This window comes from Rhopalosiphum maidis, chromosome 3 (assembly GCF_003676215.2).
Source record: "Rhopalosiphum maidis isolate BTI-1 chromosome 3, ASM367621v3, whole genome shotgun sequence".
Taxonomy (NCBI): Eukaryota; Metazoa; Arthropoda; class Insecta; order Hemiptera; family Aphididae; genus Rhopalosiphum; species Rhopalosiphum maidis.
Window position 1 is genome coordinate 59,148,726 of NC_040879.1, and position 12,596 is coordinate 59,161,321.

The 12,596-nt window shown below is 25.5% G+C and overlaps 1 protein-coding gene across 1 annotated transcript; it reads right to left on the minus strand.

The window, feature by feature from the left end:
• Nucleotides 1-784: 784 nt before the first annotated feature.
• LOC113557562 lies at nt 785-12,241 on the minus strand. The gene is made up of 15 exons (XM_026963140.1): nt 12,226-12,241; nt 10,337-10,512; nt 8,843-8,966; nt 7,104-7,252; nt 5,554-5,703; nt 4,969-5,461; nt 3,787-4,322; nt 2,751-3,073; nt 2,409-2,552; nt 2,093-2,316; nt 1,768-1,982; nt 1,288-1,655; nt 1,088-1,211; nt 903-1,007; nt 785-808 (listed from the first exon to the last, which is right to left on the minus strand). Exons 1-15 carry the CDS (start codon nt 12,239-12,241, stop codon nt 785-787), a joined length of 3,171 nt encoding a protein of 1,056 aa, XP_026818941.1.
• Nucleotides 12,242-12,596: the final 355 nt, after the last annotated feature.

Genomic DNA, 12,596 nt, shown 5'->3' on the forward strand with positions numbered 1-12,596 from the left:
ATGATTGTATGAACTATATATCTATAGTTATAACCCTATAATTCTATAGTATACTATGTATTACTGTATAACACTGTTTAGTACTACAACTGCTTTTTACTACATTTGTTTCCTAATAACATCACTTAGTGAGTCAATGAGATAATAATATTATCGAGCATATTATGCTTATTTAATGTCGTCGTTTTTCAGTGTATACGTCTTATACTAATCTAGTAGATAGCGTTTCCTGATGATTTAAGGGATGTCTACTTTTACCATCGAATTTATCACTCCAATGAATCGGTCATAAGATTGGCTTTAGGTAGAATTAAAGAAATTATTTGGTCTAGCTATTTTGCGTAATTATCCCAGTTAACTTTTCTAAATTCCATTCGAGTTTAATGATTGATCGTGTAAATATAATTTGAAATCAATAATTCAATAAAATAACTTGATGTTAGTTATAAAAGCAATTTTCTAAAGAATTGTCTGATTACTATAGTGTCACTAAGGCTGTAAATATTTGGTCAAAAGGTATTTTAAGCACTATTTTTTGTACACATGGTTTATTTATTTTTCCACTTATCATCTCAACCAACAAAAGTATTTATTGACCACTTGTGTGTGTGTGATAAGGTGTATCACAAAAACCTCATGGTATACATAGATTTTTAATTTCATAATATTAAAATGTTAAATCAAAACTAAATATTATATAATTAATATAACGTATAGTTATTACTCACCAATAGTTTTAAAATTTATATTGAAGGTATTTGAACATTTTGAGCGTTAAGTACATCTATTTGGATTGATCGTTACCATTCTTAAAAATAAATAAACTTAATTAGGTTGTTTTTACAAAAGATTGCTTAATATTATGAACTAAGATATAATAGTATAATAATAATATTTTATACTTGGCTATTGGCTCCATTTTGATCATCAAAATCAGTATGTTGATTGTTTTTTCTAAGCAGTACATATTCAATAAGAATATTTTGATAATCAATAATCCGATCGATCTTCATAAAGAAAAACGTAACTGTTTTTAACATCTTTTGGAAAATTATCAAAGTATAACAATAAAAAAAGCGATATTTACCCAAATATTTTTATTTAAACTATCAATTTTTTCATACTTCTGCTTTTCGAGTCTGTGTTTTATTACATGTGATTTTATTTTGTCTACCGAATCACTGATCATGAAACATTCCAGACATTTCCATCTGCGGAAAACAAAGATACCATTAATTAATAATATTGCTACGAACAAGTTGGAAAATAATAATGAATTTGCTTTACAGCTTGCAATTAATTTCTATTAACAAGTGTTTGCGGAAAGATTGCTCTTCCTTGGTTATATACACATTGCATACTGGGCATACAAATTTAGCCGTAGATTGTATCAATGCCAAATAATCGTCAGACTTTTCGGAAGGATTACTGAGTATTTTTTCTTGAACTTGTGATACATCGATCGATTTGGTGGATATCGAACAAGTGGTAGTCGATTTTATTGGAATTTCTTTAAATTTAGAAATCGAGGTCGTTGGTTCAGCAACACTGTCTAATTCTTCCAGAACATTTAGAGTATTATTTTGTGTACTCGAAACGTGTTCATCAAAATGTGTTTGCTTATTAGATGGTTGCGGTTCTACATCTGGACTAACCTAAATTTTTTTTTTGAAAGCGGTCAATAATTTATTAAGACATATATGTGACTATTGTTCATTTGTTAATATATCACTTTTTCACACATTATAACAGGCTATAAGAACTTACTTTATCAAAATGTACATTCAAGTGCTTTACTGGCAAAGATGGATGATTCAACTTGAAATGTTTTTTAAACACCTCATAATCACTATGATTATATAAACATATTGAGCATTTAAACATGTTTGATATTTTATGGACCGTTAACAAGTGTTTAGCCATCTCAGTTAAAGTATACTTGACACCCAAGGTACATAATTTACATATCCATTCAGCTATTTAAGAAATAAGTTATAGATATTAGTAACATTGTACATAATTATACAATATAAACATCACATACAAAAATTAATCATAGAATAACATTTATACAAACCTGGAGGTATGGGTTTTTTAATAGGAGTTTGTCTTCTGATCGCGATGACATTTAATTTTTTTTTGCCATTCATTTGTGACGGATGTTTTCTTTTCTGGTGTGCTTCTATTTTTTCACGTTTATAATGAAAGTAACTACAATACTGACAAATGTATAAGTCTTCGCCGTGATAATTTAAATGCAACCTCATTTCACGTATACCGACGACCCTAGTCGGTATTGGTTTACAATGTGGACATCTGAAAAAATTGATAAAAAACATACTATAGTGATGTAGATACATTTTCAATAAGTAATATAATGATATTTATAGTAACATAGTTATCCTTACATATAACACCAAAAATTTGGATGATATTTAAGTATATGAGACTTCAGAATTTCGATATTCAAACCAATGAAATCACATCTAAATATAGAACATTTAAAACGTTTTCTTTTTGAGACGAACTGAGGATAATCGTAAAATCGTTCTCTGAACATTGAAGGTAATGTAATAGTTGATGTTTCTATTAGAAAATCTTTATTTTTTTCAGTTGATTTTATCTAAAAAAATTATTTACATTTATTATTGCTATAATTTTGTGAATTATACTGAAAAAAAGTTAAATTGATCAATTAACTATACATTTAGAAAATATAATTAATAAATAAGCAGTTTTCAAGAATGAACATTACCTTTTCATTTTCTTGAGCTTTAAATGAACTGGTGGATAAATTGGTCATATTCATGGACGTAAATATAGACTTGGAATTACATGGAATAGATTTAGAAATTTTCTTAGTCGATTCATCTGGCTTTACTCTATGTTTCTTGATGTGTGAGACTAGTTTTGATCGTACCTTAGTTTCATACTCACAAAGTAAACATCCCATCGGTTGCAAGAAATATTCTGTTCGTGGAATGTTATTAATATTGTCAGGAGAAAAATACATTGCTATTGTAACACCCAGATCGTTTGACTTATATTGGCTAGGTATTTTTCTGTTGTTGTCCTATAATTTGTAATAATAATATTTAAAAAAAAAAAATCATAATAATTAATTTATTATTATGTTTTATAATAATGAATCGATGATTTCAGTCGTCTAAAATTTAGGGCAAGTATATTAAGAAATCAGATCATTTCATACATAGAAGAATACTGTACAATAAAATGAAAATCTACTCGGAGCGAAGATAATCTATCGATCTAAATTTCGAAGGATATATACTTTTTTTCGTAGAATAAAAATATCTGAATAGAGTGAATCTTTCCGTGTGATTATATGTAGAAGGAATCTTTTATTAACCAATAGCCAATAATTAACAGTGGGTAAGAATTTTTTATGTCAGATCAAATATTTTTATTTTTTTAGGAAATTTTAATATAAATAATATAGAGAGTATTTGATGAAAAATTCATTTATCTATCTATGATAATTTTTCCTATCAGTTAAAAAAAAAATTAAATGAAATTGATTTTTTCAATATTTTTTGTTGAATGAATGTTTCCATTTTCTACAGTTTTTTCAGTTTAATCAGTTTTTTAGTTTTTTTATTATTATTACTAAGAAAAATACTTCCTGATTTTCGTCCCTAAAAAATTATTATTAACTCTAATTTTGATTGATATAATACTATGAATTCGATAGCGGAAACCGCGTTTCATTTTATACATATACATAGTTTTTTCAAAATGTTAAGAATGTAAAAAAAATATACTTACTTCGTAGCTCTCGGTGGAATGTTTTCTTTTTAGGATTTTGTGTTGTTGCTTTGATTCAACCCTGTTAGGTCTAGTAAACTTTTCAGATGTATGCAAAGTATCCGGAAATATAGTTAATTGAGAATCATCTTGCTTGTTAACAACTTTAGAACGCTTCTTTTGAAGAACAATAGTACTCTCAGAACTATCCGTTAAAACGATACAATCATTAGATCGTTTTTTCGTTCTAGAAGATTTATCCTGGCATACGAGAAATTTGTCTTTCTCAATATCGGTCGCATTAATATCTACAGGTACGAACTCGAGGTTAGAAATGTGATGTTCTTCTTTTACGTGGTTCTTGACAATGTCACTAGACGGTAATTCCAAGTTACAAAAAGTGCACGTGAAACGGTTCGGTCTAAGGAGTTTTGGAACTTCGACAACCTCAAATGTCGACTTTGACTGTGCCAAACAAAAAGTACACTCTTTAGGACCTTCTACTGGACAGTTGTTCAAGTGATCTTCATATGAAAGTCCATCTAGGAAGACTTCATCTGAAACATATAGAGTTAAAATAATATCAAAATTCAGTTATTTTGTGTTTTTAATATTAAATTTCATCAAGTCGAATTTATAGGCGTAAATATGGTATCAAAACAATGGGATTAAAATTCAATCATTTTTTTTTTATATAGTAAATTAATACGGGTAGCTTTGTTTACTTTGCAAATACAATTTCGTAATAACGATTCTAAAAAATAATACATATATTTTATAATTTATTAATAGTTACAATTGTAATATAAATTAAATTGATTCACCAGATAATATTGCAACAATCATTTGAAATTATAATTTCAAACATCAATATATTTTATTATATTTATTTACTATTAAGTAAACCCTAAACTTCACAAAATTTCTCACACAACATTGTTAACCAAATCTTCGTTACTATTTTTTGGTGGAAAATTATCTTTCATCTAATATAATTAATTGTTAATATTGATATAATATAATTAGGTCCTATATTTACGCTGATTATATTTTTAAATATTTAAGCACATCCGTGTATAATAGTCGAAATAAATTCTACGGTAAATTGGTAGATTAGAAGGGCTTAATTTTCATTACATGTCTAAGCCCCCAAACTCCAACTTATTTGCGCCTATAAAGTCTATCAAACTTTATTAAGCGTACCAACAGATTCATTAGAAAGGTGTTCTAAACATTTTCCATTGATTTGTATTTCAGTATCTTTTTCTAATTTAAAATCGTTTATAAGTTCATAATTTGACAGTTGTGGTGGATTTTTTTTGTCATTTACGATTAAAGCCTTGACATTTTGAATTTGCTCTGCATCCCCTGGAACGGTTCGTTTATCTTCATCAGATAATATAATCATGTTATTTTTGTTATTATCAATAGCTGGAGTTGATGTGTTTCTCGTTGATTGTGCAATTTTTTTAAAAATTTTACTTAAGAGCTGAGGAGTATTGTCGATGTCATCTGGTTTGGTATTTGTACATCTGTCAACGGGATCCATTGGACATAATTCATTTATCTCTTTAGTTGGACATTCTCTTATACCATCAGCATTTTTTAATGAAGTCGTACTCACTATTTCTATTATCTCATCGCTTACATATTTCTTAATATTTAAAATTTTAAGGTTTTTAATTGTGTTGCCGTCCTATAACGAAAAATAGTAAAAAAATATTAATAATGATTCTTATTCTAAATTTTTATTTATTATACATTTTATTTAATAATAATTATATTTACGCAAAAATCGTTTTTCGGACAACGTTCCAAGCATAAAGGTTCATATTCAAAATGCTCCATTGCTAAGTGAATTATCATGACATTCATACATTCAGCACCAAACAAGCAGAAAATGCATTGATATGTGTTAATACAATGCAAATTAAAATGCTGAAATATAGAAATCATAATTATATTGATTAGAAATAAAAACGTTAATTATAGTATGTATTATAGGTGATTATAAAGGCATTATAAGGCTGGGTATTATTCATTTAAATTATACATAATTCATCAAACTATTAAGTTTGATATTATAATTAATTTTAATTTAATTTAACTTTTTTCATCTCTTCGTTAACTTAAAATCATCTTATAGTTTTTTAATATTCCCAATTGAGTAAATTTTGAATTTTCATGTTATCAACTATTATCTGGAAAAATATTTTTTTTTTTTTTTTAGATATTGTGATTCATAATTTATTTTAAGTTCAATAAATATAGAAAATATAATAGTATTAAAAAATATTATATTATTTACGAAGAATTCCGTATTTATATATTATATGTATGGATAAATATGAATTACAAACTAATACTACAGAGAAAGAAATAGTCGACCATATAACTAAAAACATTAATTTATATTCATGTGCCTAGGAATAATTATTTTACATATTTATAAGTTACAATTTTATAAATACGGGGGTGGTAGCTATTTCAATTTATAATAATTATTATAATAGTACTTAAATTGAATACTAAACATTTTTTTTCATTTTCAACTCTTTATGTTGTTACATATTATTTAGTATTCACCTTATAAGTACTTATTGCGATTGGTTAGTCTACTAAGAGCTTAATTATTTTTAACAACCTAGTAGTTGTTTGTTTCATAATTTTCTCTATATGTTTTATAACTTTAAGTAAATTAATTAAATATATCACAATTTGATTACATTAATTATAACAGAGACATTATGTTTATCATACAAAATATATACTCTTTTATAATTAACCTAACTTAACCGAGTTAAAAAAAATGCCATTAACTTGCCCAGCCTTAATTATTATAGGTACACAATTCGCTCTTTTGTGGAAAGATTTGAAAATGAAGGAACATATTGTCTTAAATGTAAATAGAAAATTAAATATTGATTATTAAATAGTTGTTAGATAAATTATAATGATTAAATTTAACATTAAGTAAAAAATGATTTTTCTGATTAAATTAGAAAAATAACTGTATTATAACATAATATAATATTTATATTCATTATTATATTATAATGTGTAAGGCAGAGTTCCATCAATGGACAGTTTTCTTCGCTCTCATATATGCATGTCTTAATTAATTAATTAATTTTATATAAATATACAATTTTATAATTTGTATCTAACAACATTGTATAAATTGCATATTTTTTTACATAAAAAATAATTACGTATTTATAAAAATGACAAGACTCATGCATAGGATTACAAATTTATTTTTAAAAAGGAAAGCTATAAGGTTATGAGTTTATGAAATTTTAAATCAATTAGGTAATATAAACAAATTACACGCTTACTTTAACAAATAATTTCGGATTGAACGAAATAAATCCTTCGTCATTGTTTTTAGCACAAAGGTCACAAGATAATCGGTCACAATGTACATGCTCCAGTCTCAAATGAGACAAGAAATCACTATTGATATAAGAAGAGAAAGTACAGCATCCTAAATGAGTTAAAACAAGGTTTAGGCTTAATCTGTTAAATAATATTATTGATCTTCGTCAAGAAATATGGCGAAAATGTTTAACATAATTATTACATTATATATATCAAAGAATCTTAAAGCATTAGGTAATATAATATAAATAAATATAATAATAAAATCTACTAAATTAGTAAGTTAGTAGAGGAAAGTAAAATAAATTCATGGAAAAATAAATTAGCAAAATTATTATAGGATAATACAATTAAATCAAATACAGTAATACAGACAGATAAATCACAGTTTTAAACTATATTAAAATAATATATAATATAATAATAAAAAATAATTATAGTTTATTGAAAATTTGAATAATCGAACGAAATCATTAAATTTATTGACTATTTTGCTTTTTTTGACATCGAATTCAAACAACTATTTTATATGAAAAATAAATATTTCATACAGAAATTAAAATTATTGAATAATTTTTTTTTATAATAGTACCTATTTATCTAAGAAATCTATGAATACAATTAACAAATTTCGACAATGTATATTGATCAAAATTTTATCTAAATCACTGTAACTAAAAAAAAAAATCAATTCCATGGTAATTATATCACGCTACACCGTAAGTTTTAAATTTTTTTATAAAATGTTCATAAGATTTGGTAACCATCATTTTGTAAGAAAATGTAACTACGATAGCTTAAAAAAACTTTTAGAATTCGAAGGTTCTGGAGTGTCGTCATACTGCCACTCAGTTAACTTACAACAAATTTTACGGTATTTCAGTCAAGTCGAGATTCTCGAATTTCGGGTTAGATTCGGTTACAAAATAGTTGTAAGAATACAACCTTATGAACATTTTAAATCGAAGAAATCATTTTTTTTCTATCACGTGATATCACGATGATGACAATCCAATTTAAAATGGTTTTTAACAAATTTTAGGCTAGTCAAAAATCATGAATTTTGAATTATATATTTTGATTACGAAATGGTAACAAAGTTTTGTAACATTTTTAAATAAAAAAAAATGTTGAATTGTATCGGATGGTTAAGATGACGTCATCTCAACGTTTGATATAAAAAATTGAAATTCTGAGGTTTATGAAAATAACAAAGAAATGAAATAAAATTATTACAAAACGATATAAAGGTTTAGAACAAAGTATACAATAATTTTGAACTTTGGATAAAATAGTGGTTTTTTCTACTTTTTAAATCAGGAATTCAATTCTGGTTATAGCGTTTTATATTAAAACAAAAAAGTTAAACATTATTTTATTTTATACAAAAATATGATGTGCTTTAATTTCAATACATTTTTGCTGGCACAATGTTTTTTTTTTATTTATTGCAAAGTTTTAATTGCAATAGGTCTACTAAATCTATTTAATCTACTATCAAAAGAAAACGTGCCTAAATGTATCTAAAATCATTTTTCTACTAAGTGATTAATGAATAAAATATTTTTAAACTAAAATAATTTAAAAAATATTTTTAAAGGAGCTTTAATTATAACTATTTCACGACGCATACAATAATAATTAAATTTAGTAATCGTATTATTTAAATTATTTAAAATAAATTTCTGACACTTACCAATGTTGCAAACATAAGGCAACACAAATTTTTTAAAGTCAATCGCCTTTACTACTTCTTTCCGTTCGCCTCGGAGGTTCTTGAGTTTTAATATTGAAGGCTTTTGATCTTTATGAAATACATACTAAATAATAACATACAAATCATGAAAGTTATTATATTGTATCGAAACTCTTGACCTATATGGCCATCGTAACAAAAATCGAAATAATAAAAACAATTTCAGTTTACCAGTATTATAAAAAAATATCTCCGAAAAATATCTTTAAAAAATAACCTCACCTATAAAATAATATCTAAAAAACATTAATCATTATTACCGGAAAGAAATGTATTATTGAAAAATGCATAAAAAAAAATCATCATAATATTGACTATAAAATAATATTAATAAAAAACATTATATATTATACTTTTAAGTTAAATAATATTCTTGTAAAATACTAGAGTACAGTACATTTATTTAAATAATTTTTAAATTCAGTATTTGAAAAGTATTTTAAATAATGTCTTGGATGTAGTTTTAAATGGAAATCAATAACTTTCATGTAAATATTTTTAAAAATTAAAAATACTATAAGTTACACGTCAAATTGTTTTTCATTATATTATTTTATATATTGATTATTAAAATCAAAAATTATTAAAAAATTATTTGAAAAATGTTTATTTTACAGAAGTCGCTTAATGACTTAAGGACTAATTATGGGACTAAAATATTAGTCTATTAACTTAATTAGTCAAAAAGATAAAACCTTAGAATAAAAAATTTTAATTTGGCTATGTAGTACATATTTATATTAAATATTATGTATGTATTTACTTCAAATGTGTGAAAATCAGTGGCGTAGCCAGTGAGAGAGCTAAAGGGGTGCAGCCCCCCTCCCCTTGAAATATCAAGAAAATTTAAAAATTATTTTAATTTTTAATGGTTTATGAAAATCGCTACAAAAATCTTAAATTGTACTTTATAAAAATTGATCAGCCCTCCCTGACAAAAAATCCTGGCTACGCCACTGGTAAAAATTGTTAGTGATATTAAAAAATATTTATTTTTATAAAAATGTTTTTAAATTATGTAAAAAAAAAATGTATTCTCTATAACTAATACTTCTTGTTTGACGAGTCAAGAAAATAATAATTATCGCTAAATTATAATATACGATAAAATCGGGAAAATATATTGAAAAAATTGTAAATATTCCTATAAAATTCACTCCTCCCCCCTCCCAACCAGGGTAGTAAGTAAATAATTCTAGACAATAGATAATTGTTTTCTTATGTATTATTATAAATATTTTCTAAATGAATGTTTTTGTATAATAATTTTTTTATTTAAATACAATTTTAAAAGTATTTTTACAAGACTAATTGAGACAATTTATTATAAGAAAATTATTTAAGTTCGGAGATATTTTTACAAAACTAAAAGGGCATTTGTAGGTCACTATTTTAACCCATAATACCGAATACTTTAACCGGTCACCGATTTACCTCGTGGATTAAAACGTGTGAAGCTGTATATGCACGGTACAAACAATACCGACAGAAGTATTTACAAAAAGTATATTTATCGGTGATGTGGTTGGCTAATACATTTATGCTTTCCGTATCGAACTGCTTGAAGCAATACATGCATTGCATAAACTGATAAGCATTATCCGAGTTATCTGAAATGATACAATATGACGACTATATTAATTCGTCAAAGTGTTAAACGTGTTCCAACGGAGCACGTCAACACATCAAACACCAAATAGAGTAAGCACACTCGAGATATGCGTCTAGAATTAATGCTCTAAAAACTAAAATAATAATCTAGGTTATATTTAAAAAAATACAATTAGTTGTGTTGTCAATCGTTTTAAAAATGTTTAACTTACTTAGATGATCTATGCTTTAAATTATTATAATATTTAATATTTTAAATTATGATTATATACGAGTTATTTGTATAGTCAATCATAAAATACATGTTCTTGTAAAAAATATTTATGGAGTTCTTAAATAATGTGTTGATATGTTTTAAGTTTACTTAGGGCGCAATGTGGGTACGAATAATTAACAGCTTATTGTTACTTGAGTGCAGTTGAGTCACAGCTCTTTAAACTGACAAAACAATAATATAACTACTGTAGTGTTACTCTAATTGTACCACGAATCGATAATAGAAATAATTCTTAACGGCAAGTAAGTTAAGACGTTGCCTGTTAAAAAATTATTAGAAAACTATTAAGCAATTGAGCGTAAAAAATATTTTTGTTGTATCTATTACAAATTAAATACCTACTGCAAGGCTGACAGTATTTATAATGATTCCAATTCTCATATAGGTTAGGTACCGAATGCGTTATATTTGAATGCCTATATTGGGCGCCTGGGAATTGGGCCACAATTAACCTTTTTAAAAAATGTATACAATAATTGGGTCACTATTTTCAACGATTTTTATTATTGTATCCGGTAATTATGAACCATTCAATTTTAAATTTTTATAAAAAAAATATTTAATAAAAGTTTTATTGAGAGTTCAATCAGTAGTTTATATTATAATTAAAAGCTAGGAAACAAACTTTAATACCAACAAATTGTATTCTAAATTAAATTAAAATATATATAAAGAAGAGAAAAAAGACAGATTTGAATTTGTAAAATCTATATCATATTCTTAAAAAAAAATAGTTATTAATAAATGGCATAAGTAATATAATTGTATATTTTTATGTTATACATTTATAGCCCAATCTCTAGATACACTTTAAAAATACAGATTTAATTTGTGACTAAATCTCTGGAAAGTAAAAGGCAAGCAAATATTTTATATGAGGCAGATACAGGTTTATACGAATTTTGCGGCTTTGACCTCCTTCTTATCGTTAGTTAAAATATATTAGTACAGATTTAATTTTAAAAATTCGTCCTCTTACTTTAATTTAAAATTTAAATTTTGATTATAAACTCCGTAAGCGTAACTTTTAATAACGTACTTAATCTGTTTTTTTTTTTTTTAGTAGTTGCGTTTATCATACTAATTTACAAACTATAAAAATATACAATCAGTAAATGTGGTATAAGATATTTATTGGATAATTATTAACAATTAAAATGTATAACTTCTCGCGTTATGAGAATTCACTAACAGTACCACCCGAACAGAAAATTATTATTGTTATAAATATTTTGTTATTCTAACGTCGGAACTATACATATAATCGAAGATAACAAAAGATTGTTAACACTTAAACAAAGAGAAGTAAAAAAAGTGATTAGATTGAATAAGAGACTATGGGAAAAAGAACGCATACAAAATATAGAAAGTAATAGAAATAGCCATTCGAATATTTTTTTTGGAAAAGCAAATGAAGTAAGACACGGATACAAACCCAGACCAACGGTCATGAGAAAAAAATGATGGAACCCTTCTAACAAGCAACAAAAAAATAGCATGCGAATTCAGAGATATGCAAAGCTTTTAAACCAGCCAACAATTAATATCACTGTAAACGAGGTAACTACAGTAGAACAGCTTCTCGAAAACCCGTCAAAAAATGAAGTAGAAACGGGATTAAATATGTTTAAGAATGGTAAAGCACCAGGTGAAGATGAAATAGCTTCAGAATGTTTAAAAAAGGGTGGTCCATGCTTACTAAACCAACTTCATAAATTAATAAACTTAATATGGGAACAAGAGGAAATACCCGAATCGTGGAGAGTACCTGTCCTATGTCCTGTTTTAAAAAAAGGAAATATCATG

Bases quoted from the DNA above. Each gene is read 5' to 3' on its own strand.
- LOC113557562 (XM_026963140.1), bottom strand. The intron at 8,967-10,336 runs GTAAATCGGTGA...GTTATTATTTAG, and splicing joins CACACGTTTTAATCCACGAG to TATGTATTTCATAAAGATCA. The intron at 2,553-2,750 runs GTTCATTCTTGA...TTCAATGTTCAG, and splicing joins CAAGAAAATGAAAAGGTAAT to AGAACGATTTTACGATTATC.